The sequence below is a fragment of the Pangasianodon hypophthalmus genome, chromosome 9 (genome assembly GCF_027358585.1).
Source record: "Pangasianodon hypophthalmus isolate fPanHyp1 chromosome 9, fPanHyp1.pri, whole genome shotgun sequence".
Taxonomy (NCBI): domain Eukaryota; kingdom Metazoa; phylum Chordata; class Actinopteri; order Siluriformes; family Pangasiidae; genus Pangasianodon; species Pangasianodon hypophthalmus.
This window is the reverse complement of record NC_069718.1, coordinates 24,256,943-24,284,865: the sequence shown is the minus strand read 5'-3', so window position 1 is coordinate 24,284,865 and position 27,923 is coordinate 24,256,943. Positions and strand designations below refer to the sequence as shown.

At 39.5% G+C, this 27,923-nt stretch overlaps 2 protein-coding genes and 1 long non-coding RNA gene across 4 annotated transcripts in view; 2 read left to right on the top strand and 1 right to left on the bottom strand.

The window, feature by feature from the left end:
• Positions 1-150: 150 nt before the first annotated feature.
• psma4 (proteasome 20S subunit alpha 4) lies at positions 151-9,527 on the top strand. The gene is made up of 9 exons (XM_026919212.3): positions 151-234; positions 747-772; positions 905-947; positions 1,325-1,487; positions 4,657-4,734; positions 4,865-4,953; positions 5,049-5,179; positions 8,816-8,939; positions 9,259-9,527. The coding sequence occupies exons 2-9, from the start codon at positions 770-772 to the stop codon at positions 9,411-9,413; spliced, it is 786 nt and encodes a 261-aa protein (XP_026775013.1). The 5' UTR covers positions 151-234; positions 747-769; the 3' UTR covers positions 9,414-9,527.
• A 1,570-nt stretch (positions 9,528-11,097) lies between these two features.
• Positions 11,098-20,311, bottom strand: oaz2a (ornithine decarboxylase antizyme 2a). The gene is given in 6 exon segments (XM_026919213.3): positions 11,098-12,856; positions 12,992-13,077; positions 13,630-13,802; positions 14,952-15,032; positions 15,034-15,100; positions 19,953-20,311. Coding segments are annotated over 6 exon segments (648 nt in total). The 5' UTR covers positions 20,063-20,311; the 3' UTR covers positions 11,098-12,725.
• The window catches only part of LOC128318824 (uncharacterized), a 31,890-nt gene continuing 20,965 nt past the window's right edge, over positions 16,999-27,923 (top strand). For both annotated transcript variants that reach the window (XR_008302270.1, XR_008302269.1), the window contains exon 1: positions 16,999-17,502. This is a non-coding gene — a long non-coding RNA (uncharacterized LOC128318824). The remainder of the gene's footprint in view (positions 17,503-27,923) is intronic.

The window sequence follows — 27,923 nt, the reverse complement described above, 5'->3', positions numbered from 1 at the left end:
ATCTTAGGCACCCTTTTTTTTTTTTTTTAGTACAAACTTTGTTATAGATTTTTATTTTATGACTTGTACATTATTGATTCAATGCGAGTGTCTGAGGGTGAGGCCTGTAGTTCAGCCTCCGGCCGCTGGGTGGCGCTGTGGGCGCGGGGAGTGAAACGCTGCCGCCGGGTAAAGTGCAACTTCCGCCGCCGGTCAGGCTGCAGCTCCTGCTAGAACAACACATCACTCAGTCAGGTAACTCTCTCATCCTTATTACAGTTAAATCTCCTCAGATCATTTCAGCACAAAGTTAAATAAAGGCTGAGTTGACAGAAGGTTTCCGCTATGTATATATGTGTGTATATATATTTATTTGTTTATATATATATTTTTTTCTTCTTTTATCTCGCGGTAGAAGTAAAAGTTGCTGCTTCATGCTCACTGAGTCTGTTAGCTTCCGGTCCACTGAGGCGCCTGTGCTGGATTATTGTCTCTCAAATGCACCGCAAGAACTCAAAATTATTATCATATGACCTTAAAAACACCTGAGTTTATATCGCAGTGGATTTTAATTAGCAGTGTTAGCTAGCTAGCTTGTTCACGATGCTAACTCATGAGCTAGTTTCCGAGTTACTTTCTGTTTCTGTTTCCTCTGTGTTGTCATTCTGATTTCACACAGCAGCACCTGCTTTCTTTCTCTCTCTCTCTCTCTCTTTCTCTCTCTCTTTCTCTCTCTCTTTCTCTCTCTCTTTTCTGTGTTGTTGCAGGGTTTCTGTAATAAGAAGTCGAGATGGTGAGTCAATCTAAGCCTCAGGCTTCAAGTATCAAGTGTCATTTATTTGTTGTTTACATACCAGAAGGTGTAACTGTCTTCTCTTAAACACTGTGTGTGTGTGTGTGTGTGTGTGTGTGTGTGTGTGTGTAGTCTCGGAGATATGATTCAAGAACCACCATCTTTTCCCCTGAAGGTCAGTATCAGTTATGTACGAGTACCTGATGGCAGTTAGAGTAGATCTTAATGCCACCCATAATCATGGCTGATGTTGTAAAGAACCCAGTTAGTGGTTCTGACAGAAATCCACTTCTTTTCAAGGTTTTAGATAGAATAAGCTAGTGGCATAATAATCTCTGTTCTTGGTTAACGAAATGGTTAATAATCTGTGATTTTGTTAACGAAAGGGTTAATAATCTGTGATTTTGTTAAAGAAATAGTTAATAATCTGATTTTGTTAATGAAATGGTTAATAATCTGTGATCTTATGGAGATCGAGATTGATATTAGAACACTTGCTCAATGCGATGTTTGGCGAATGCTTTTACTGTCGTGGGTTTCTGTCTCTCCCAGGCCGTCTCTATCAGGTGGAATATGCCATGGAAGCGATTGGTCACGCTGGGACCTGTTTAGGGATTTTAGCCAACGACGGCGTGTTGCTGGCAGCGGAGAGAAGAAACATCCACAAGCTGCTGGACGAGGTGTTTTTTTCAGAGAAGATCTATAAACTTAACGAGTAAGTGGCTCAAAACCAGGCTGTAATAAGAAATTACATGCATGTGTTTTTTTTTTTTTTTTAAATATAATGTTTCTTCACTACCAGTCCTGTCAGGGGAGGATTCCAGCAAGAGAATGTGTCAGCTTTAGTCCACGCTTTCACTGAGTGTGCAGTTCAGCTGGAGGTTTATCAGAGTGTCCCAGTGTTGAAAAAGCCACACACAGGTTTAGCTCCGTTCACTGTACAGTCCTGGAAAAAGTGTTGTGTTCTTCTTGGACATGAAGCGCAGAAAACAGTCTCAGAGTCTGTTCAGTTTTATGTTAAATTATATTCGTTAGAGCAGTGGATCTCAACTTTTTTCAGCCTTGGACCCCTAGCATATTCTCACTGATACTTGCCACATGCATCCCCCACGTAACATGTATACATTAATATATAATTATAGTGTATATAAAGTAAAATAATAATATATACACACAGTACTGTGCAAAAGTCTTGGGCACCCTATTTTTTTTAGTACAAATTTGTTATAGATGTTTATTTTCTGAAAACATTTTAGATTCCAAACAGTAGTTTTCCAGCACAAAATTAAATGTTACAGAAAAATGTTTGTATGTCAGTAAAGAAAGCAGCAGATTCCATAAGAGACACTTTTCAGATAAAAACATAATGAAGGCTGCTGGGTTTCGCTGCAGAAATAAGAAGCGAGTCGACAGTCAAAGTCTCCAGAAGAACTGTGGCTGCTTCTGCAAGATGCTCAGTAACACTTCCAGCTCATTTCCTTATAAAACTGCACACACTGCACCTCAGATACTGTTTTATTTTAAAGCAAAGGATCATCACACCAAATATTGACCTTTTTTCATTTATTACTGTTTACTGCTCTTTATAGTATTTTTCCAAATGTAGAAACATTTAGTTTCATTATTTTTGAAGGCATCTTTGCTCTACAGCATTTCTTTGTATGTGCCTAAGACTTCTGCACAAAACTAATATATATATGTAACCGTAATATAAAAAAAATCATAAACCAACCAAATGTCACAGTGTAATAAATTTTCAGTTCAGTATTAGATTTGATATCCTGCCTGCTATTCGCTTTGCTTTAACATTAACATGCTTTAATATTTTTGTACATTGACATTAATATTTCACATTACACACAGACGTACACAATTCACTTTACCCATTAACGTTAAACGACACAATTTTTTTTTGCTTACGTTACACTTAATTTGATTATTACTCTGAGTTATCATTTGTTTATTTAACTCATAAATGCAAACCTTGTGCTAGTAACGACACGGTGAACATGGATCGAGAGCGCTCCAGTACGAGCACGCTAAGCTACGTTAGTGAGAGAGCTGAGAATGCACAGGATTAAGTGTAAAGTTTAATTTATAAAACAGTAAGTCTGTGGCTTTTCTGAAATTTAATAGGCCTAAAATGTGTTTTTAAAGTATATATCTTTTAATATTTAACAAAAATACCACTTTTACATATTTGAAATATTTTTTAGAAACAATCCCACGGACCCCGGGTTGAAAAACACGGCCTTATATTGTACAATATTATTATACAATATTATATTGCCTTATATTGTACAGTAAGGTGCTGATTTTGGTGGGAGTTACTCATTTTATTTTGTCCAGGAAGCTCGTTTTGATTGTTGCTTGATGTTCTGTTCCACCATCATGATGTTTGTTAGATGAGGCACATTAACATCCAATAACTTTGTTTAATCCAATTTTTGGTGCTTTAAAATTGATTTATTTTGATTTTAAGAAAAGAGTTGATTCTCCCTAATTGCGAATCTCCATTTTAAAATATCACAGTAAGTGATTCAGTCATCCAAAACCATCAGCCTAAAAAAGACAGGAAAACGAGCATTTCCACCATTTCTGGTTTAAGTAGAGTAAATTAGCCAGATGTGCTAATCACAAAAACTCAGCTGGATGGTGGATTTTTAAGATACAATGCAGTGATGCACAGTTTAAGAAAAAAAAATTGCATCACATTTTGATATAATCATTTTATAAATCAGTTGTCTGTTCACATGGCCGACGTTTTCACTGTTGATTCAGTTCAGCGTTGAGCAGGAAAAAAGAAAATCAAAAAGAAATCAAAATAGCTTAGCCTATTGAATCACTTTCTAATTATCATCACATTTAAAGTTATTTGTAAAATGTTAGATGAGACACTTCACTGTAGACCTGTTTAATGTTTTTTGGTTCAAAAATTTCGTCTTTTTTTTTTTTCTTCTTTGGCCAAAAAACTGAAATGCAGCTTTACCGAAATTGTTCGGTGCCAATAAATATAGTATATAGTATGATAAATATAGTACACTTATGTTAACTATACACTCACTGACCAATTTATTAGGAACCCCTGTACATCTGTTCATTCATACAAATATCTAATCAGTCTATCATGAGGCAGCAGCTCAGTGCTTAAATGCATGTAGGCATGGGTCAAGAGCATCAAGAGTTAATATTAAGATCAAACTCTCAGAATGGGGAAAAGTGATCTCATTGACGTTAACCATGGCATGGTTGTTCGTGCCAGACAGGCTGGCTTGAGTCTTTCATAAAGTGCTGATCTCCTGGGATTAAATCTGTTAATGAATCAGGTCAAAGGTCTATGATATCTCATATAATCACTCTTTACAACAGTTGTGAACAGAAAAGCATCTCCGAATGCACAGTTACCCAGTTTTACAATCAGGTTCCTAATAACCTGGTCCTTGTGTATGCTCGTCTAATGTTACATACAACATCGAACGTACACTGATAGATTTGATTGCACGTTAACGAACTCAATCCATTCTCCGTTTACCGTGACAGAAAGCGAGACTGCGTGAGACGGCGGAAGGGGGCGGGGCTTCCTGGAAGTGTCTGATAAAATACTGGAGAGTGAAAAACACTTACATAGATCACTTCAGATTCACAAGTCGATGAATCTCTTGTTTTATCAGGGAGAATAAGACCACGCCTTTAGCGAGATAACTCGGCTCAAGTGTACTCCGCGCACAATGCGTAACAGATTGCAGGTCTGGTAGTGTAATATAATCGTCAATAGACGTGACTGGATATCGTGTAGAGATGATAATATTGTTATATCACACAACCCTAAGGTACATTTTCTTTCCGTGTGTTGTTATTTATAATGTCGTTTTGTTGCGTTACAGAGACATGGCATGCAGCGTAGCAGGAATCACATCTGATGCCAACGTCCTCACTAACGAGCTCAGGCTAATCGCACAGAGGTGAGAGAAATCATAACAGGAAAAATATATTAGACCGCTTGTATATGACTAATAGCACTTCTACACTGAAAACAATTTCACTGTGCGTGTGTGTGTGTGTGTGTGTGTGTGTGTGTGTGTGTGTACACAGGTATCTCCTCCAGTACCAGGAGCCCATCCCTTGTGAACAGCTGGTTACAGCTCTGTGTGACATCAAACAAGCCTATACACAGTTTGGAGGTATTTCCTTCACATTTTTGGAGAAACATTACTCTGGTAAATCTTGGGGAAAGCTCGAGGACTGAATGCTGCTGCTGATGTGCTTGTGTTTGTAGGGAAAAGACCATTTGGTGTGTCGCTGCTGTATATGGGCTGGGATAAACACTATGGCTTCCAGCTGTACCAGAGTGACCCCAGTGGAAACTACGGAGGCTGGAAGGCTACCTGCATCGGCAACAACAGCGCAGTAAGTGCGGCTCTATACACCGTGTAGCGTTGTGCTGTAGCAGATGTGCAGGCAGAGTAGGCAGATCCTCCAGGTTTCTAAAAGTAAGACTAAGGTAAGTCTATAATGTGTTTTTCTATCACCTGTGAGCAGAGGTGAGTAGAGTCGCCAAAAACTGTACTCACGTAAAAGCGTTGTTACTTTAAAATATTCATTACTCGAGAAGTTTCCGAAAGGCTGATTTTCTTCATACTTGCGTGCGTATGTCGATTGCCTGAAGCGTGCAAGGTGAATTCCTGCCACAGCTCATTTGCATTTAGTGACGCCCACAAAACCCCATAAAAGGACAAGTGCACATTCAGCTGGGAGCACGAAATGAACGATCACGGTAAAGACAGAAACTCAGAAGTGGAAGTTATTTTGACTTTCGTCTATGCCAAAAAAATGTTTAATAATATATAATATTAATAACAGGAAACGAGCAGTAAATTTTCTGTCATCTGAAGCATTTGTTTATGGTTTGTGATCATGCACAGACAGACAGACAGACCGTCTCATCCTCTGTTTATACGGCGCCATTTCATTTGTCAAAATTGAATGATTACTTTTATTTGATTATTTTATTTACTTTTATTTAATTTTTTTTTACATTCTTTAATTAATGCCATTAATATAAAACGACTTGTTTTAACAAAATGTTCTCGATGGTGCTCTTAGTCCCTGACCTAGTGAACGAGCATTAGGATGTGTTTTTGACTATAAAGCATTTCTGTAAGTGGCTCTGTATAAGAGTATCTGCTAAATGCTGTAAAAACGTAATAAAAATAAACAGTTTAAACTCGACAGGATATTCCAGATAAAAAAGTGCAGTAATCCGCGCAAATGATATGATGTAAAGTCGATCAAGTCTAGATTTACATTAGACTTATTTTTTTTGTGTGTAAATTTACACACACTCGAGCATGACTAGGCGACAAAACTTTTTTCCGAAATTACAGGATTTTCATGATCAAATTTCTTGTGTAAACGCTTGTACAAACAATTTATGAATAAATCTATTCGTATCCAGCTTGATAAATGCAGTAGAATGTCATCTAATATATTTATTAATATATTCACTGAACTATTCTGGGCACTAAACTGAACTATTAAGGCAGTAATGTACACTTACCAAGTGCTTCATATGGAGCTACTGATCTTTTTCAAAGATAATCACATAGATAGTAGTTCAATACAGCTTAGTTTCTTAACTAAATGCTTATCAATCCTGCTGCACTTTGTGTTATTTAGCACATTCAGCCATGGATATATAAACTAACCATTAATGCATGATTGAACTTTGATACACATAAATTGATCTAACCACCCAATCGTGGGGCCGCAGTGCATAAAATCATGGAGATATGGGCCAGCAGCTTCGGGTAATGTTCACATCAACCATCAGAATGGGGAAAATTGTGATCTCAGTGATTTTGACTGTGGCATGGTGCCACACGGGCTGGTTTGAGTATTTCTGTAACTGCTGATCACAACACAGCGATCTCTAGAGTTTACTCAGAATGGTGCAATAAAGAAAAGACATCCAGTGAGTAGCAGTTCTGCGGAATTTGGCGCCAACAGCATGAATCAGCATGAATCCATGGACCCAACCTGCCTTGTGTCAACAGTTCAGGCTGGTGGAGGTAGTGTAATGGTGTGGGGAATGTTATCTTGGGAAACTTTGTGCTCATTAATACCAATCAATCATTGCTTGAATGCCACAGCCTATTTGAGTATTACTGCTGACCACGTGCATCCCTTCATGGCCACAATTTATCCATCTTCTAACGGCTACATCCAGCATGATAATACACCATGTCACAAAGCAAAAGTCGTCTCAAACTGGTTTCATGAACATGACAATGAGTTCAGTGTTCTTCAGTGGTCTTTCTTGAAAAGTGAAAGATCTGAAAAATCTGCAGGAATTGCCTGATGCAATCCTGCCAACATGGACCAGAATCTCAAAGGAATGTTTCCAACATCTTGTGGAATCCATGCCATGAAGAGCTGAGGCTGTTTTGAGAGCACAGGGAGTCTCTACCCAGTATTAGTGTAGTGTTCCTAATACAATGCTCAGTGAGTGTAGATTCATTTACATTGAGCTTGAAAAAAATTATTATTTTAAGCTTCAGCTTATGAGCAGCATTAGGAATCTTTTCCTCATCAGTTTTAAAGTGGAGCCCACTATCTCTGCACACAGACAACACTGCAAAAACCTCGAAGGAGAAACGTGAAATTCTTTACAGTCTTAAAACTTTAATCTGTATTTTGCTAGAAACAAAAAATGCCATCAAAAAGGTAATACTTAACTGTTCCAGAGCTGTTGAACCTCTCATTCCAGATTTATTCCCTCTTTGCTGTTATAATAAGCTCCACTCTTCTGGGAAGGCTTTCCACTAGATGTTGGAACGTGGCTGTGGGGATTTGTGTTCATTCAGCTACAAGAGCATTAGTGAGATCAGGCGCTGATGTTGGTGACGAGGTCTGGGGTTCAGTCGGTGTTCCAGTTCATCCCAAAGGTGTTCAGTGGGGTTGAGGTCAGGGCTCTGTGCAGGACACTCGAGTTCTTCCACTCCAACCTTCACACACCATGTCTTCATGGAGCTCGCTTTGTGCACAGGGGCATTGTCATGCTGGAACAGGTTTGGGCCTCTTAGTTCCAGTGAAGGGAAACTGTAAAGCTACAGCACACAGAGACGTTCTATACAATTGTGTGCTTCCAACAATATGTGGGAAGGCCCATATATGGGTGTTATGATCAGGTGTGCACAAACATTTGGCCATATGGTATAGTAATAATATTTATTACACCACAGCACTGTTGAATTCTCAATTCTAATTGGTCAGAAGGTGTTGATTCATTTGCTACAACAGGAGCTCTGACAAGGGTTCCAGCTGCAAGGTTTATATGGTGGAGCACAAACAGTAAAATTCAAAAAGTAAAAGTGTGAATATGTCCTTATGAATTTAAACACAGCTGCTGAGTCTAATGTGACGCGTGTGTGTGCGTGTTCGTGTGTGTGTGTGTAAAAACAGAATTAAAAAAAATTCTATTCAATCTTTTTTTTTTCTTCCATTTTTTCGAGCTAGTTTTGTTGGTGTTACAACATAAGAGCAGAAAATACTGTTCAGAGCAAACCACTTTTATTATTATGATTTATTTTGTTTATGTGCCTTGCTAATAGCACTGTATTTTAAAAATGGAAAAAAATTAAAGCTAGCAAGTTTGTGCTTGTAACAGTACTGGGTTTTCATTAAAACCACTTTGTTTAAACAGTTCAGAGCTAACTAAAGACTTTCAGTGATTGCTTATTATCCTTAATCTGTAATGTATAGCACTGTAAATGAATACTTAGTTCATTGGGAAGTGTTGGCCAGTAGGGGGTGTGGGATCATCAGCGATGTCAGTCAGAGTGTTCAAGAACATTCTGTCCCAATCAGTGGAAGCTGAAACATGCATCTTGACTGATTCTGAAAGCAGTTTTATTACACTCTTGTTTTCTGTTAAAATCATTTAACTGTTGCCAGAGTATTGTTTCTTAATATTAAGAAAAAAAATTCAACTACTAAATAATATTTCTGGACATGTGTGTGTGTGTGTGTGTGTGTGTGTTGTAGGCTGCTGTGTCAATGCTGAAGCAGGACTTTAAAGAGGGAGAGATGACGCTCTCTGCAGCTCTCGCTCTCGCCATTAAAGTGCTCAACAAGACCATGGACGTCAGCAAGCTCTCTGCAGAGAAAGGTGTGTGTGTGTGTGTGTGTGTGTGTGTGTGTGTGTGTGTGTGCGTGCGTGCGCGCATGAAGGAATGGAATGGAAAATACTCAGATACCTTAGACTAGTTAATTGAGATGCCTGAGAATTCATTATGCATAGCCGTGGCTTTAGACCTGTCTGAACCCAGACATGCAGCTCTGTAGATATTTCAGGTGGTGTAACAGTGTCCTGTGTTTCCTACTGTATCTATAATGTATGCGTAAAATTAATAGTTTATGCCAGTCGCCATGTTTAGCCTATATTCTCTCCTGTTAATTCCACGCCTCCCTCTTTTGCGTTCGTCTAGTTGAGATCGCCACGTTGACGCGAGAGAACGGTAAGACCAAAATCAAGGTCCTCAAACAGAAAGAGGTGGAAGAGTTGATCAAGAAGCACGAAGCAGAGGAGGCCAAGGCGGAGAAAGACAAGAAAGAGAAGGAACAGAAGGAGAAAGACAAATGAGAAACCTGCACTTCTTCTTTTCTAAAATCCAAAAAAAAGGGGTTTGACTTCACAGTGTACCACTCAGTCTTGTCTGTATGTCTACTTTTTTCTTTAATAAACACAACACAGTGATCAGTGTCTAGATGGGTCATGGCTGCTCTGAGTGTCGTAACGCTGTTTAAAGGAAAAATATGAAAAGAAGTTATTATTAAGCACTAAAAGCAGTGTGTGTATTTAACTGATGCGTCTAAAATATCTGGGATTAGTTGCTAATGGACCAGGGATCTCTTTTATCCAAATATTCATAGAACAAGTGAGGAATTCGTGAGGAAGAACCTGAACGCAATGGCCGTTGGTAAATCCCACACATTCTGAATTGCTCTGCTCGTTCATAGCCAGACTCATTCCACATCGCCATTACCAAATTGCCATATATGGTAAACAACTTCTCTTTAAAAAGTCGAGTAGACTTTGGCAAGAGTAGAAATGCTACTGTTGCACGAAGTAGAGTAAAACAAAAATGTTATTTTTTTGTTTTGGCACATTCAAGAAAAGTGGTTTTTCTGGGAACCTTTGAAATCTTTGAAATGTACCCGTGGTTAAAACCCACAGAGATCAACTAAAATGAAATCGCCACTCTCGGCAGTCAGTCTTCTGATGTGTATTATATACCATTTAACTGTGTTTTTCTTCTGTGCTACCATTCTGCAACATGTGCGCCCTGAAATCAGTAAGAAACACCTGATGAATCACAATCACGTGTGCACTGACGGTTGAAAAATAAGCCTCCTGATCTGTAACTCTTCAGATTCAGTGATACGTAATGAATAGCGTCTAGCAGAACAGCCTGTCTCATGTTCGTCAGGAGGAATTAGATCAGTGAAGGCTGAGAGTGGTTTTATTTGGAATACAGCTCGAGTGGAGATTAGTCGCTGACTCTTGCTGGGTCTGTTTGCTGCTGAGCCGCTCAGGACAGCATGCCACTCTCTCAGTAATAGTAGATGTTCCAGAGACCTTCACAAACTAAAGCGTGTTATATAAAGCCACTGAAAATTTAAAGATCAGATGGCACACTCTCTCTCTCTCTCTCTCTCTCACAATCTCACACTGTCCTGGCTAGAAACACGAACGATTGCACAGTAACCCAGCAACATGGGTTCAGTGTGATGTAACTGCTATGGACGGATGAGTTAATGTTAAACACATGACTCCATTAGAATAACAGCCGGCCAGGCCTCCTCCCCACCTGGTAACCAGGTCACGTACACGCCATAATGACCACTGGCGCATAAAAGGTTAAGTATTTGAAATGCAAGGCATTCAGCACAGATGTGCTTGTCCAGCGCTCCTAAAATAGCAAGATCAGAGGCCCGTGCTCTGCTTGCAACGAAGCTGTGTGTGTGTGATCTGATTGGATGTCCATGCTGTCTCCTTGCCAGGAGATCAGAGACTCCTCTGACAGCGGCAAACAGACCCAGCAAGAGTCAGAGCAAAGCAGTGGTGTACTCCTTAGCACTCTATAGCAGCCTTGTGCTACAACTACAACACTGTTCTTCGATTATAGTCACATTCTCCTATTTTACAAAAGCACACTCTAACTCTAACACTAACTCTTTCTGGCATTGAATCCAGTCAGTAAAATGAAGTGAAATCGTTAGATGTGGGTAAATGAGTAGTTTTGTAATGAAGACACCCATAGAGATCACATTTTATATTTTATTCAGACAAAAAAAAGAAAGAAAGAAAGAAAGAAAGAAAAAGGGTCTGGGTATACAAGTGTCCTTAAATTTTTTATTTTTATTTTTTATTACTGTAAACAAAATCCTAATCTACAAAGAAAAATCAAGACACAAAAAATAATCAATCAATCAATGCAGATAGACAAAAATAAAATCTCCAAAGCTGAAAAGAAACTTACTATATAACAGCTTATTGTCATGGCTCAAAGTTAACTCTATAAATGTAAGATTTACTGTATATACACATGCAGAACCCAAAAGTCCCAGAGATGGAGCCCAAGCACGGCTTGCCCTTGGCTTCCACAGGCCTGACCGTGTTCAGGTCAGGAGATCAGAATGCTCCAGCTATGGGGAATGTATTGAGACTCATCTACTGTTTATTGTTTGTCCTGACTGCATGAGGTCAACCTCAAGCCTGAATGGAGCTACTCTAATTTTAAAGGTGAAAATGTGTGAGCTTTAGGGTGGGGGGGGAACCATTTTCTTTGGCAACTGTCTCAATTTCAAGAAATACAATAAAGAAAGACAGCTTAGTAGTGTGAGACATCTCTGTTGCGATGTACCCACAATGCTAAAGTGCGTTTGTTAGAGAGAGGATAGAGCCACGTTTATTTATCCGACTGGTGAACACTAAAACGGTGCAAACTTAAATCCAACTTAAGTAAGACTGGTGCAGAATAAAACAAGGTTGAGGAAATATACAAGGACAAGGGATGATTCTGAAATAGCTCGAGTCAGAGACCTCTCTTGCTTCTCATTATCAGTTTAAGTGCCTGCTTAATTGCTTTTCTATTGGTAGAATCATGAGCATTATTTTAAAAATGTGTACTCAAAATGTCTCAGTCTACACCTGATCCTACTCTGGGCTAAATCTGAACTGAACTACATTAAAAGGGTTGTAGCTTCATATAAACCCCAGAATCAATCAGATTGGACCCCTGTTATGGAGCACCATAGACCCGATATTAATAAATCATATATCGTCATTAGCTTTACGTAGCCATTTACCACATTACTGCGAATAGCTTTGAGCAATCCTACAGATTATTTAACACTATTGCGTATATTCATTAAGATTCCCAGAATATGCAGGGCAAGTTTCACCCTTGATTGTTGTATGAGCTGTGGAGACTTGATCTACTCTGAAATGTTTTGTGATGCAAAATAAGGAATGGTGACCAACAGAACAGTGAGAAATGTAAAACACAAGGAGTAACAAAAAAAAAAAAAAAATCATTCCTGTGCTGAATTATGACCCTGAAGCGGAATGGCTTACGATCTATTAACGAAGTCTTTCCCTTATATGATTCCACTCGTAACTATATCCTGTCTAAAGCAGGCCGCACATATAAGGAATATAGACTTGGTGCAAACTAACAGAGGATGCGCTGTATGTTGCTTGTAGCACCAACTAACCAGGGATGTCAACCAGTCTGTAGGATCCGTTCTCCATTCCTACTCCTCCGGCCCCCACTTTATTTAAAAGTTTTAATGAGGATGGGGTTAAGTAGGCAACGTTGTGGAGGAGGGCAAGGAGAAAGAGCAAGAAGGTCTAGCTGGGATCAAGGGGGCTTTTTCAGAGCATGACCACTCATTCCTCATCAGAGCTGCTGTTGTCCATAGAGTAGACCATGAAGAAGAGATCGGGCCGGGTCGGCACCAGAGGGTGACCGGGCTTCACAACCTCAAAACCCATGTAGTGGAAGGTCTTCGTGATGGACACTGCAACGTACACACACACACACACAAAGATCAGATCAGAAAACACAGCTTGATGTTGAGTTTTTTTTTGTTTGTTTTTTTTTGCCATGACAAATTTCTAACTTCTGATTCAGCAAGAAAAAAAAAAAGTCTTACATCGATCCTCCCTGGTTTTGTAGAACCACAGGAACACATAGCCGACTTTGAGACTCTCCTCTGCAAACTCCAACAGACTGGTGAGACTGGAAGCACACAGAGGGACACGGATGACGCACTGGCAGTTTTACATAATCCCCATCTTACATAATGCAGAGGCAGCTGCAGCAGAGCTAATTTAGCCCCTGGCTAACTGATAGTGGCCTTTTCAGCTGCACAGAACACGCCACAAAGGTGACTGTGAACGCTGAATCACTGCTGGCTGTGTGACTTGTTCTCTAATCAGCAGAATCTCATTAGCATTACTGTTCACGAAGGAGACAAAGCTGCATTAATGCAATGACTCAGGTAGCTGAGCTGAAGGCTGTAACCTCAACACTGGGTCAAACTCATTCAACCAGAGACATGTCAACTGACATTTATTTACCGTCTTCTAGTTTCAGTATATTTTAACCAAAAAAAAAAAAAAAAAAAAAGCATACACTTTTCCAGAGACCATTATAGACACTTAAATAATAAATGCTCCCTATGCTGAAAGACCAGAATCCCAGTTTGAACATTATGCATGCTGTATGAATGATTTTTTTTTTAAATTCATCCTTCCAGTGGTAAAGGCAGTGTAATTGTGTTGTGCGTACCCCTCTTTGCTGCCGTCCGGCAAAGCTCCGCTGGGGATCTCCAGATAAAGGCAGTTGGCTGCCAGCACCGTGTCCCAGCAGGAGAAACGCCGCTCACTCAGCTTGTACTGGAAGTGCAGGATCGAGGGGGTTCCACTCACCGCACCCGACCGAGTCACCGTCAACCTGTCGTCCTGAACGGCACAGCAAAACTGTAAACCTACACCTCTGTACCGTGTCACTAGGAATACATCTTCCTGTAGCAATATTTACATAAATAATGCAGTTGAAACAAGAACGTGTCTCAAAAAAATTAAGCTCTTGTTTGGCTAAACCTAGTCAGCATCTGCTTTAACAATAGGCCCTTTCACAGGACAAAGCGTGTGTGTGTGTGAGTGTGAGTGTGCACGTGTCAGACACAGGTGTAAATGAGCGGTATGATCCTCTGAGCACCCCCAGGCCAGTCACATGTCTGACCTACAACCATGCATTAACATACACACACGTGATGGCCACCCACAGGAACCTCAAGGCATGTGAAGTCACTGTACATCGCAAAGGTGAGTGTGTGCATACGTGCACGTGTGTGCTTGAAAAAATCTTATTAATAATTTTTTAATCAGATCTCCATCTCCCAGCTAAAGTATGTTGAGCTAGGCTGAATCCTGGAGTGTAGAAGTCACTCAGATAAGAAAAATTACATATTAAATTGAATTTAGGTCTGAAGTAACCTCAGCAGCTAGGCAAAAAAATTTGTAAAATCAGGGTACCAAGTGAACGTTGGTGAAAAAACAGTTGTACTGTGAGGGAAACGTGGGGGGAAATAAAAAGTATCTGTTCAAATTTATAATTTTTTTTTTTGAAAAACGACAAGATATTAAGAACCAAATGTGATGTGGTGAGTGCGCGATCAAACAGCTGCTCATAAGATATAAAATAGTTGGACGCAGTAATAAAGGCAAAGGCAAACCCTATTAGTGAATATTTATTTCACACTCAGAAAGAGAAATGCAAACTTTTATACCTGTGGCACTTTGATTTTTCTATAATGACATCTTGTACACTATAATCACCAGTTATTTTACATAATAATGAAAGAATATTTGTGAAATTGAACACTAAAAAGGTGAATGAGTTAGTTAGTTAGTTGCCAGGCCCATGAGGTGCTTTGCATCTAAAATTTATATCCCACCCATACGATTGCGTGTGTGAACGTCAAATCTATTTAGTAGATTTAGTAGTATTGGTAATCAGTACTTAGTTTACATCAGGGCACAATAATCATTCTGACTGAGCTGAGGTATCCATCTCCATGTGTGTGTGTGTGTGTGTGTGTGTGTTACCTTGTGAAGAGGTACACTGAGAGGGAGATCCCTTCCGGTCCCTCGCCCACTCGGGATCTTCGTTAGTGGGTGAGGGGCATCAGGAGCACCACAGAGGCCCTGGAGCCTGCTGCCTGGAGCAGTGCAGTCTGGAGCCCACTAGAGAAGCGCTAGATAAAACACACACAACAATTCTGTCTTAACACTTTAGAAGACAATATATGGCCAGAAGTTTGTGGACATCTGAGCATCACACCCATATGCAGTCCCTTCCCCAAACTGTTGCCACGAAGTTGTAAGTACACAATTGTACAGAATGTCTTTGTATGCTGTAGCTTTAAGATTTCCTTCACTGGAACTAAGAGGCTCAAACCTGTTCCAGCATGACAATGCCCCTGTGCACAAAGCGAGCTCCATGAAGACATGGTGTGTGAAGGTTGGAGTGGAAGAACTCGAGTGTCCTGCACAGAGCCCTGACCTCAACCCCACTGAACACCTTTGGGATGAACTGGAACACCGACTGCACCCCAGACCTCCTCACCAACATCAGCGCCTGACCTCACTAATGCTCTTGTAGCTGAATGAACACAAATCCCCACAGCCACGCTCCAACATCTAGTGGAAAGCTTCCCAGAAGAGTGGAGCTTATTATAACAAGAAAGGGGGAATAAATCTGGAATGAGATGTTCAATAAGCACACATGGGTGTGATGGTCAGGTGTCAAACATTTGGCCATACAGTATAGTATAGTAATAATATTTATGACACCACAGCACTGTTGAATTCTCAATTCTAACTGGCCAGAAGGTGTTGTTTCATTTGCTATAACAGGAGCTCTGACAAGAGTTCCAGCTGCAAGGTTAATATTAATGCGCTTGTTCTAATGTCATCATTCCTACAGTGGTGGAGGTGCTTCCTCCTAGATACATGAAGCGTGCTTTTCGAACTGCTGCTCATCCTGCATCAGAGGGCAGTGTAACAGTCGGAGTGCTATCTGCCCTCTTCCACATACACAGACGCCATTGGATAGAGAGATATTAGTGATGCCATCCTTCCCACAGACAAAGCGAGGCCAGTTTTGGTTCCTTGGCTCCTGGTCATAGATGGCTGTAGCATCATTGGGATTCAATCTCGCGATCTCTGGGAGATAGTGCAGGCAGATTTTTGGTTGTGCTACATGGGAGCCTATAGTAACCACTTACACAAGGATTCTCTACATAAATGGATGAAAATAAATGCATAATCATTGATATGATGTAGTTTTGTGTGAGGAGATGTTTGTTTAACATTTATGGGCAGACTCTCCAGCATCAGCACTTTGTAACAGTCAGGCTGTCCCTATACATTTTCAGGCACTGGAAAGTCCCTGAACTAACTACAAGAGAGAGGGGGGAAAAAAAAGGAAAGGCTGGTGCGGAAACTACGGGTTACAGCTGCTGTAATGCAAGTGATTACAGGAACTAGCTTGGACGTTCCACAACATTAAGATATTTTAATAAATAAAAATTTTTTACAGAGTCAGCACTGCAAACTGACACACACATGTAGCCTATCATAACTATGATGCCCAGAATGCCTCTGCATTTTGTTTAAGCATTGTCTCAAAATTCTTCATGTCATCTTCCTAGTTTGTCTCTCTTCACTTGGATCACTTTCCCTTTGCCTTATCAGGCGCCCTGATGCCCTATGAACACCTGCGCTGTGCTCCGAGTGTGAAAACTCGTCCAGATTGCTGCTATCACACAGCACAGTAGCATTAACAATAGGCCTCCTGATAAGGAGCTGGAGTACTTTGCAGCACACAAACATAACTACAGACCAGCATGAAGTAACCTAATGTCAGACATTTAGGCTAGAAATCAAGGAAATGAGTCTGAATGTTTTTGCTGAATGTTCAAACAGGAAGAACAGCAGGAAGTCACGCTACAGAAAGTTTGTTTGTCTTTGCTTTTTTTTTTTCCCGAGCCCACTACTGATCATGCTCAGTATGGAGTGGATTAATCTGATCCTTTCTGCTTAGCAGGAACCCGGATGTTTCACTTTCTATCAGGCAAACACCTCATGCTCAGGTGCGAAGAGGAATTGAGAGCATAGTGCTGGCGCTAGGTCGAGATACACAGCGCAACCAAGCGCGTGATCTGTAAACATGTCTCGGAATAGCACGCTGTCCCGGTGGTTTGGGTTTCAGCTCTGGATTCGCAGAAAAGCAAAGCAGCTTCAACTGTGTTTACCACCAGATGCTTTATAAAGTTGTTTATTCGGGCAGTCTAATGCCACCAACACCACTCAAGGGCCTGTGGAACATGTGGAAGAAAAGCAAATTATAATTTGAATGATTTATTATGCATCAACCTGACTGCATCCCTTTTGTCCGAAAAGATGCCAAACTTTTTTTTGGCTGTGTGCTGTGTGAGGCAAGTGCAAATTGAGGAAACACTTTGTTGTTTGGTGCTTGTTTTGGAGGAACGAGAGCCAGGCGAGGAAAGGGAGGAGCTGCACTTTTGATACCCTGGCAACCGGACAGGTAGCCACGACGACCCGATGTGCATAGAGAAGAGATGAGATCGATGAGGTGAAAAACAAACTCATTATGCTGTGTAGCATCACCTGATCTTTCAGCTGATCCTTGCTTTAGTGCTTTAGTGATTTTCAGTACCCATTGTGGCGACAGATCATGTGCTCTTAAAACTGCATGCTTCAGCTGGTGAGGTTGTGATGGCTACGTGGGGAAAAAAAATTCTAATATTTGTCACATTGGTAGTAAACCATAAAGAGTTTAGAGCACCTAATTTGCACTGTTTTTCCATGTTGCCTATTATAGAGCTGCGTGTGGCTGTGAGTGAAATGCCAGCTTGTTTTGAAAGCCAACACTCCTCACCCTCTGACATTCTGACTCCCGCCTTCCCTCAGCAGTGCTAGTTCAACACTTTACACAGACTTGTTCCAAACTCTGTCTCTGCTTATAGCCTCCCACTTTACAGTAGGAAGATAGCTGAGAAACTAAAGCAGCGGAGAGATATAGAGCCAGATCGCAAAAATGTTTCCATCATGTACGTCATCAGACTTGCTTTTTCGTCAATGTATTTGTCAAAGGATTATAAAAGAAAACAGAAAGCAAGCCACCATGGCGGGAAGGGGCACAATCAAATGCTGAGGTGAGGTCATGCAAACTCAGCAGCCGAGAGGACTCGTTAAAGGATTTCTGATTAACAGATCACGTTTAAAATGTGAACCAAGTACTCAATATGCTTCATTGTTTGTGCAAAGGTTGCATGTCCGACAAGGCCACATTTGAAAGAGAAAGACACAGAGGGGGCAGTCAGACAGCCAGGAAAGGTTCAGCTCCAAAACAGGAAACCCAAAAGTCTTCCAGGAAAATGGGGCTCAACTGCGGCAGCTGGGTTGCCAACCTCTAACGACTGCGATAATATTGTCAACATATTCTCAACATACAACAAGCACTTCCTGAATTCAAGTGATTTAAAAAAAAAAAAAAAAAAAAAGTCCTAGTCCTAGTCCTGAACTCATCCAAATCTGAGAAGACACAGGATGGACAGGAGCGCTGAATCCTTTACAGATTCCATAGAAATTATTTACAGATCTCAGGCATTGGGCCAAGTCACAGGACTCTGCGAAATGCAGAGTGTGCTCTGTGTGAAGGAACAGGATGGAAATGCGAACCATCTGTGTTAAGGTTATAGCTGGCAGCAAAATATTTCTTGGTTTTCTACAGATAGTCAGAAATGCACAAGGACACCTCACATAGACGTCAATAGGCTAAATCCTGTTAAACAATAAAACTCATAGCTTTGAACTTCCTGTGCTACAAAACTGTACATAAATTATATAATCGAATGTTCAAGACATGTTTATGGAGTAGTCATCTAATGTTTTAGAGACTGTGTCCCTTCTATGTCACTGGGGCAGTATTTACAATGGTATGTCTTTTGTACCTGTATTATGTATCTTTCACCTGAAAATGTGAACATCACTGGATATTACAGACCCATTACAGAGTGTATGAGAGACAATCAAAGCTGATCAGACACAGTGAGATGTTTTTTCTAGACCGAATCAAGTATCCAAGCATAAAAACATGTAAATTGCAACCACAGCGCCAAGGAGCAACCATGTTATGCAATCCCGAGTCACGATAAGGTGACAGGACCATAAGGTGACAGGACCACAAGAAAAACAAAAAAAAAAACCTCTTGTACCTGTTGGAAAGGAAGCAGCATAAACATCCATCTATCTATCCATCCATCCATCTAACTATCCATCTATCTATCTATCAATCAGCCAAGCCAGATCTGGCACATCACCATTTTCCTGTTATCTGCCTCAGCTTAATAGAGATAGTATACATTTCCACCTTCATCTAGAGGAAGGCAGTGAAACATGACGTCGTCTGTGGGACATTCAGGAGTCACGAATGCGCAAAACAGTGTCTGATGTGACGCGTCTATCATTTTGAAGCTGAGAATAGCATCAGCTGATCCTCCTCTCCTCTGCAGTCAGCACCGTTCTGTGCTCTTCCTGCTTAAGACAGATTAATCCGAAAGCAATCCCTGATATCTCACTGTCTCCGGACAAGATTAAACCGCAAGCCTGAGAGACCTGAGAGGACTGTATTCTACGGTTTGTAGTATGCTGTGAATTACTGGGACACTCAGAAATGGATGATGGAGGCAGAGAAGAAAAAAAAAAAAGATTATTATTATTATTATTATTATTATTATTATTTGATGCTTTAGTCTCTAAGACAGATCCTTCCCTGTTGATCAGGAATAATGATTTGTTATCTCAGTGAGTGAATGTCAGGAATATCATGGCCTGTAATAGAGAAAAACACCACCAACAACAGGCCAATAACAGCCTGCACACCTCTCAGTGATTATTACAGAAGTCATAAGACATGCAGCCAGTGATTTCTGACATTCAGCATGAGTAATAAGTTGTTAATAAATGATACAAATCTCCTTATAGTATAACTAGGACAAAATGAGCTCCTTGTCCTCTCACCTCTCCTCTGTGTTGCGCATGGTCTCCTGAGAAGCAAACAAAGTCCTGTCTTTTCTCTGACAACCAAAACAGTAACTATTCAGCAGGAGCTCCACTGAGTAATTCACCATCCGTAACCCAGTCCGACCTCAGGGGAATGCTGTGTCAGCTGGAGTGAGGACCTGTTTATGCACAGCTCGGTCACAGACCTGCAGCACTCTCACTGACCGGAGACAAGCTGGGGCTGTGTGTGTGTGCGCTTTTAAAGGCCGCCCCAGTGCATCATGGGAGAAGAACCAGGCTCCAGGAAGGAGCCGTGAAGTTGCTTAGTTACGAGTTCTGCTGATGAAATGCTCCAGTTAGCAGCACAACGCTATTAAAACCGTGTTTACATACTCAAAACCCTTCAACGTTCAAACGAATATGTGCTGAAAGGCCTTAAAGTATTATAATATATAAAAATATGTTATAACATTTCCTTTGAGTAGGCACGTTATAGATCATAGAAGTGCACTGTATATTTAGTAGAAATTTTGGAATCGAGTCCGATTCTGATTCAAAGTGATGGGAGTCGATTCCAAGAGTCGATTCCACAAAGTAATTTTGCTCTATTCTGATTCAAAGTGATGCGAGTCGAATCCAAGAGTCGATTCCACACTATAATTTTCTCGATTCTAATTCAAAGTGATGGGAGTCGATTCCAAGAGTCGATTACCCACAGTAATTTTCTCTATTCTGATTCAAAATGATGGGAGTCGATTCCACACTATAATTTTCTCGATTCTGATTCAAAGTGATGGGAGTCGAATCCAAGAGTCGATTCCACACTGCAATTTCCACGATTCTAATTCAGAGTGATAGGAGTCGATTCCAAGAGTCGATTCCACACTGTAATCTCCTTGTATGTTTGAGCACAAATATCAAGTCATTTTTATTTATTTTCATGAAGGGTGCCAATAATTCTGGAGGGCACTGTAGATGCGTACCTTTGCCTCGGGAACTGTAAATATTTGGTTAAGACAAAAACTGCCACAGTGCTAATGGTTTCAATTCCTCATGAAATTGAAAAAGATACTGTCATGAGTATTGTATGTACACATTTTCCTAAAATCTTTCCTTATTTTTTAGAGTTGGCAGAATTCTAAAGGTGACCACTTCATTTGTGTTTGCACAGTTTGAGTGCCTGGAGATGGGTTATGTAAGGCTAGAGATGGAAAAGACCATCTGCCAAGTGGATTAATAGATTAGTAACAGGACACCAGGCTGGTGATCTGATCCTGGCAGAGCAGGTTCAAGGTTTATACTGACCTTCTAACAGAACGTGCCATCAGAGAATTTAATAAAACCTCCAGACAGAATCATTTTAGGTTCTTCAGCTTGTTTGTGAAGAGTGAGAACTTTCATTTTGACATTCAGGTCCCTTTCAGAGAGTTAATAATATTTCTTCTACTGGTAAACATTTTAGGAAAATGTGTACATACAATACTCATGTCAGGATCTTTTCAATTTCATGAGGAATTGGTATATTTTATGAAACCATAAGCACCATGACAATTTTTGTCTTAACCAAATATTTATAATTCCTGAGGCAAAGGTACGCATCTACAGTGCCCTCCAGAATTATTAGCACCTTCATGAAAATAAATAAAAATGACTTGAAATTTGCGCTCAAACATACACGGCCCAAACTGGCAAAATATTACGCTTTTAATGACCTTAACAACAAATCATTGGTCAGGAAATTAATCAAGAATTAAACAAATAGATAAGGGAAGTTAGTATGTGAGCTTTTCCCTTTAGTTTCTTTAAATGTTTAAGTCTTGTGGTCCTTGATGGGCTGCATCAGGTGCGGCAGAAAACCACATAATCACTAATCTTTTAAGAAAAAAACATCCCAGAAGATATTTTTGGAAAATTTTGTACACCCAGACATGTGTTAGTTTGAATTTTACATCAAACATTTTAATCATTATCATGATTTTACCTTTGTGTACAAGAAGACTATAGAAGTGAATTTCCCTGTTTCTAGCTTTTCCCCAAACAAACAGTTCACTGCAGCAAAAGGAAACCAGCAAGTGGAGGCACAGGAGCTCTCAGGAGTGCATCTGTTTCATTCCTGCTCATTTTCTGACCAATTTGTGACTTCATTTGTTGTTAAGACCATTAAAAGCTTAATATTTGGCGTTTTGGACTTGGCCCATTTTTTTTTGCCAGGATAGTAAATGCATGGGAAACGTGCACTTATAATGCAGTGTTTATCTTCCAAAACTTTCCAATCTGCAACTCATATATTTTTATATTATGAAACTCTTTCTTACGTAAACCAATAAAATGTCTGACAGCCTAATTGTGCTTTGGTGAAAAACACACACTCATTTTCTCTGCCACACCCTTGTTGTGATTTCTCCAGTCAAGGCTTTTAGTGCAGCCACTGGAAATAAGAAACCACAACATACTAAAGCCTATAATACACACAAACAATTTGCTTATAGTGGTTTATCTCAACGTCAGTATAAATCATGTGGGAAAATGCTGATGTAAGCCTTCCCTTGCTTTTGAATGCACTCTTGTTGATTCTATCCGAACTAATCTCTAATACAGTTTTCATGTACACTTACTGCAAATCTGCTATAAACGTCTCAGAGAAATCTGACTCTGACTCTGACACTGACGTAAAGCTTTGTGCCAGCATAAAACCACACGTCTGTGTGTCTAGTCTTTCTTCTCCACTTCTCCAATCAGTTCATTTAAAAAACTTTTATCCCATTTTACCCACTAACCAATTCAATTTAATTTAATTTTATTTGTATAGCATGTTTAAAAATGGACATTGCCACAAAGCAGCTTTACAGAAAATTTACCAGCGCTCCCCTATCATGCTACATCACAGAGCAGCTAAACATTTCTTGGAGGAAAGCGCTATCTGCCCTCTTCTACATACATGAGCTTATAGACACCTATGATTGGTTAGTGTCTGCCTGACTGACAGGGGAGAAAGTTACGTCATCACTCCCACCTAGAGACCACAGCTCTCTTGAACTTTCAGCCATAGATGGTCATCCAAATGATCTCCCATATGGAACTCAATTGAAATTAGGAGGTTTTTGTATTCTATGGATTTCCACATTAATGCAAAACAACCTTTGTCTGCAGATCTGGTCGTCTGATGCAAAGCAGGAGCAACCTCACACAGCCTTTCTGCGGCACCCTGTACACATGCATGACCTTGGCCTGTGGCATGCTGCTCTTTGGCTTTGGAAAGACAATCTTTGTTCTGCTGTCAGCACCAGATCCCACCCATGGAGATAAAATATTCAGTAGTGCTAGGTGAAGAACAAAGCAAATGTAATTGGACTCAAGAGGTAGATGCGTGCATATTCTTCCCAGACACAGCAGAAAGATCAGAGACAAATGGCTAATTTAGAAGATCAGAGCTGTGACAGATTGAGGAGATATCTTCTCACTAATCTTCATATATATACATACGTACAAGACATGTGATATGTGAACAATCTTCTCATATGGATACATAAGAACTCTTCTGCTTTGGACAAAACACTGGGGACACAATTGACTTGGGCTGTGATGATGAAATCAGTGTCTTCCCTCACGCTTCCCTCCTTGGGTTTGATCTAATTAAAGAGCCCATTGTATCTCTTCCTCTCCGGCTCGCCCTCATGTCCGGGAAATGTATATTTACAGTATCAGGTAATCACAGCAAACAGAAAGTGAGCAGAGATCAGAGCTCATCCATGCAGCAGACCGACTGACTGGGAGCACTACCTGGAATTTCTCTGACGCCACTTGAGCTATTTTATTTTGGAATATGAGTCCCTCCCAGAGCTGAGGTTAATAGCAGTGTGGCCTGTAGCTGACTCACTAGAGACAAAGTTAAGAACATTGTGCCAAAGAATATGTTCAGGATTTTCATCTATCTAGAGTGCAGAGGTTAAAAAAGTTTGTCATGCAAGCTTTGTTTTCTGTGGGGTTTGACGTGAGTGTCTCTCTTTCTGTTTCTCTTTCTACACACACACACACACACACACACACACACACGCACACACACACACACACACACACTCTCTCTCTCTCTCTCCCTGGCATGGATAGAGGTGTAGAATCAGGTGTTAGCCAGCACTGAGTGCTATCACAGCTATTCTCAGGCGGTACGAGCATAACAAGTGTGTGAACAACAGAAACAGCAATATTTATTAATAACACAAACATTATAATGACAGACAGACAGATTTAAGATCGATTTAAGTTCTTGACAAGCCTTGTGTACAGTAAGTAAAGCATTAAGCTGGAAATAATACTGCTCAAAGTTTTCATGGATGGAGCATGCATAAGAAACACACACAACTTTACTACTTTGCTACTTTAACAGAGCTCATGCCATTAACACCTTTCAATGGATAATGGATAACTTGACTGTCCTGGCTTTTTTATAGCATTAGTTCACTATTATAGATTTTTTAGAAGTGACTTTCTTACATAATCCACAGAGAATTGAATTAGATTTGATAAAAAAAAAACATCATTATTATTCTGTTTAGAGCTGATGCTTATGATCTAATCAGGAAATGTAGACATGCCAGTTTAACTAAGAAAAAACAGATAAAACAGATGTTTTCCACATGAGACATGAGCATGTAGAGATCTTTTGTACAATTAAAGTGTCTGGTTATTACCAAACCTGGTAAGTGCTGACGGATTTGCTAAGTTTTGAATGTGATCATATATGGCATATTTGCAGGGGTGGACAATACGTGAGTAATTGTACTTTGCTGTTATTGTTAAGTATTATTTTTGGGATATTTATACTTTGCTTGAGTATTATTGAATTTTTTTTTACTCCTTACATTTTTATTTCGACCTTCAAAGTACTCGTTACAAATCCGAAAGTTCTCTTCTTCTCTCATCCAATCTCGCTGAAACTAATCCAGCTCAGCACACTCATTGGCCTTTAATAGCTCATTACTGCCTGCCTTACTTTCTTCAGTTGCAGGATATAGATGGTTAGGTTTTAGCTTTCTCTACTTATAATGTATGTGGTTTCCGAATTGCAAAAGCAAGTACTACTATGTCATTCAGGTCAGTTAAACGGCACTGTATCCTGGTTTTATTGTTATTATCGGGAAATGTACATCCAAATCCGGGACCAATAAATTATATAAATACACCTGAGGATTTTAAATCTAGGTCTGGATTAGGTTTTATCCACCTAAATGTTCATAGCTTGCTACCTAAACTGAACACAGTCCAAACCTGGGCTCATTCAACGGATGCTGATTTTATTATACTTTCTCAGACTTGGTTAAACAAATCTATTTCTGATAAGGATATTGCTATTAAAGAGGGCTACACTCTCTTTAGATGTGACTGCCCTAGGAAGGGAGGTGGCATTGCAATTTATATAAGCAATACATTTCATTCCAGAGTGATAGCTACATCATCACTCAGTAAACAGTTTGAATTCTTAGCTTTGAATGTTGAGATCTCAAAGGAAGCAATTTCAACAGTGATTGGTTGTTACAGACCCCCTGCAGCAAGTTCTGAATCTTTAATTTCATTAACTCAACATTTATCAAGACTGAATTTTAAGGAAGTTCTTTTAGTGGGTGATTTCAACTGGGACTGGCTGTCTACCGTCTCTGATTCTTTTAAACCTGTATGTGATTCTTTTAATTTAACTCAGTCCGACTCGTTTAAATTGAAAATGCTATGAAAGGTCAACATTACTCGATTTAATTTTGACAAATGCTCCTCATAAATACTCGCATATAGTAATATTTGCTAATGATGTTAGTGATCACTGTGTCATTGCTGCTGTGAGGAATACCAAACAGCCCAAGTTTCGACCACGAATTCTTTTAAAACAAGACAGAAAACCCTTTGTAGAACAAGCCTTCCATCATGATCTGCATCAGTATGACTGGAACCGAATTACTCTCATAGATGCTGTAGAAATAGCTTGGAATTTTTTTTTTTTTATCAATTTAGTAAATAAACATGCCCCAGTTCATAGATATAGAGTTAAAGCTCCAAACAACCCATGGTACATTGCAGGGTTGGCTGATCTACTGCAAGAAAGAAATGTAGCCTGGGCGAAAGCCAGAAAGACCAAGGCAGAGATGGACTGGGTTCTTTTTAGAAAGCTACGAAATCATTGTACGTCTGAAATTAAAAAAGCTAGAACAGATTTCTTTCTGTCAGAAATATTAAGAAACTTAAATAATCCAGCAAAATTTTGGAAAGTTATTAAGCCATTGTCTTCTGTTAAGAATGGAACAGAAATTCTGAATTTTATTACTAAAGAAAATCATATCTTGAGTGAGAAGTCTGTTATTTTAGATAGTATAAATGAGCATTTTATTTCTGCTATTCTCTCTTCGACTCCCAGGCTGCTGTCTGTGGAAATTTGCATGTGCCATTAGAAACACTAGAAGACGTGGTATCTGATTTTACTACTCCTTCATTTGATTTTGTCCCATTTACAGTATCTGATGTCAAGACAGCTCTGATTGAACTCGACCATATAAAGTCTGCAGGCCCAGATAACCTTGAGCCTTCCTATTTAAAACAGCTGAATTTATTGCTGAACCTGTGGCTTATCTTTTTAACCTTACTCTCACTAATAATACTATCACCACAATTTGAAAAACCGCCTACGTGCTCCCACTCTTTAAAGGCGGGGATTCTTCTATTATTAATATCTATATTAATATCAAAATTATGTGCTTTATCCAAAATTTTAGAAAAACATATAAATGAACAACTGAAGTGATTTCTGGAAAGGAACGGTGTGTTGTCTGTTTTTCAGTCTGGTTTCAGAAAACAACACAGTACTCTTACTGCTGCAACTAAAGCGACCAGTGACATTATAGAAGCCATAGACAGTAAAAAGACTTGTTCAGCACTTTTTCTTGATCTTTCTAAAGCTTTTGACACAGTTGACCACTGCATCTTGTTAAAATGGCTTTGTGGCATTGGGTTATCCAATCAAGCTGTTGGTTGATTTGCTAATTATCTTTCCAACAGAACCCAGTGTGCACAGTTCAAGGGTTTAAAGTCATCTATATGTTAAATTCTTTCTAATTCTTGCTAACCAATGATTTGCTGTCTACATATATGAGCCCATTCTAAAGTATATATAAATCAATACATTAGACATACAGTATATATATATATACTGTATGTCTAATGTATTGATTTATATATACTTTATATATATATATACTGTATGTCTAATGTATTGATTTATATATACTTTAGAATGGGCTCAGTTCAGCATCTAAACATTTCAGTTGAGGGTCCAATCAAGTTCATCAACACAGAAAAAACTTGTTTCAACCCATCACTGGCTGTGACTTTCCTGTGCTACACAATGTAGTTAGTGCTATAGCGATCTGTGTGTGTTTGATATGGATAATCCACTGGACTATGCAGTGTGGAACATGAGGATGATGCCCCTAGCCCTACCTCAGTAAAAATGTTTCATTATGCTGGAGTAAACATAGAATCGTCTAAAATTAAGTGTCTCCTTTTGCCTCCCTAGAAGGCATCTAGTTTGAAAAAGCATGTTGAGGTTAAATGTCACTAATTTGCTAACATTAACTGGCTATTATTAACAAAGTTAGCTTGTTTTTTTTTCTAGTATCAATTCCAGTAGCTAATGTAATTGGATAGACAGAAGTCAAATTTTAAGTCTAATGCTAAATATTGCAAACTTATGATGGGTTCAGGAAAAGCAATGTAGTCGATTTAAAACAAAAACATTGCAACTGTTTTAGATAAGTAATAAAAGTTCACATCAAAACTTAATTTCTTCAGGTAAATATTTACTTTTTACTTTTTATACTTGAGGACAGTTAAAAGTAGCAACTTTTTTTGCCTTCACTCGAGTGCATTTTTTTTTTTTTTGGATACTTTTTTGGATAAACTGGATGTTATACAAGTAAAGATTTTGACACAGTACAATATTTTCACTTA

Excerpts from the sequence above, each read along its gene's own strand:
- psma4 (XM_026919212.3), top strand. Across the intron at positions 1,488-4,656 it reads AAGATCTATAAACTTAACGA|AGACATGGCATGCAGCGTAG; the intron begins GTAAGTGGCTCA and ends GTTGCGTTACAG. Across the intron at positions 4,735-4,864 it reads CTCAGGCTAATCGCACAGAG|GTATCTCCTCCAGTACCAGG; the intron begins GTGAGAGAAATC and ends GTGTGTACACAG.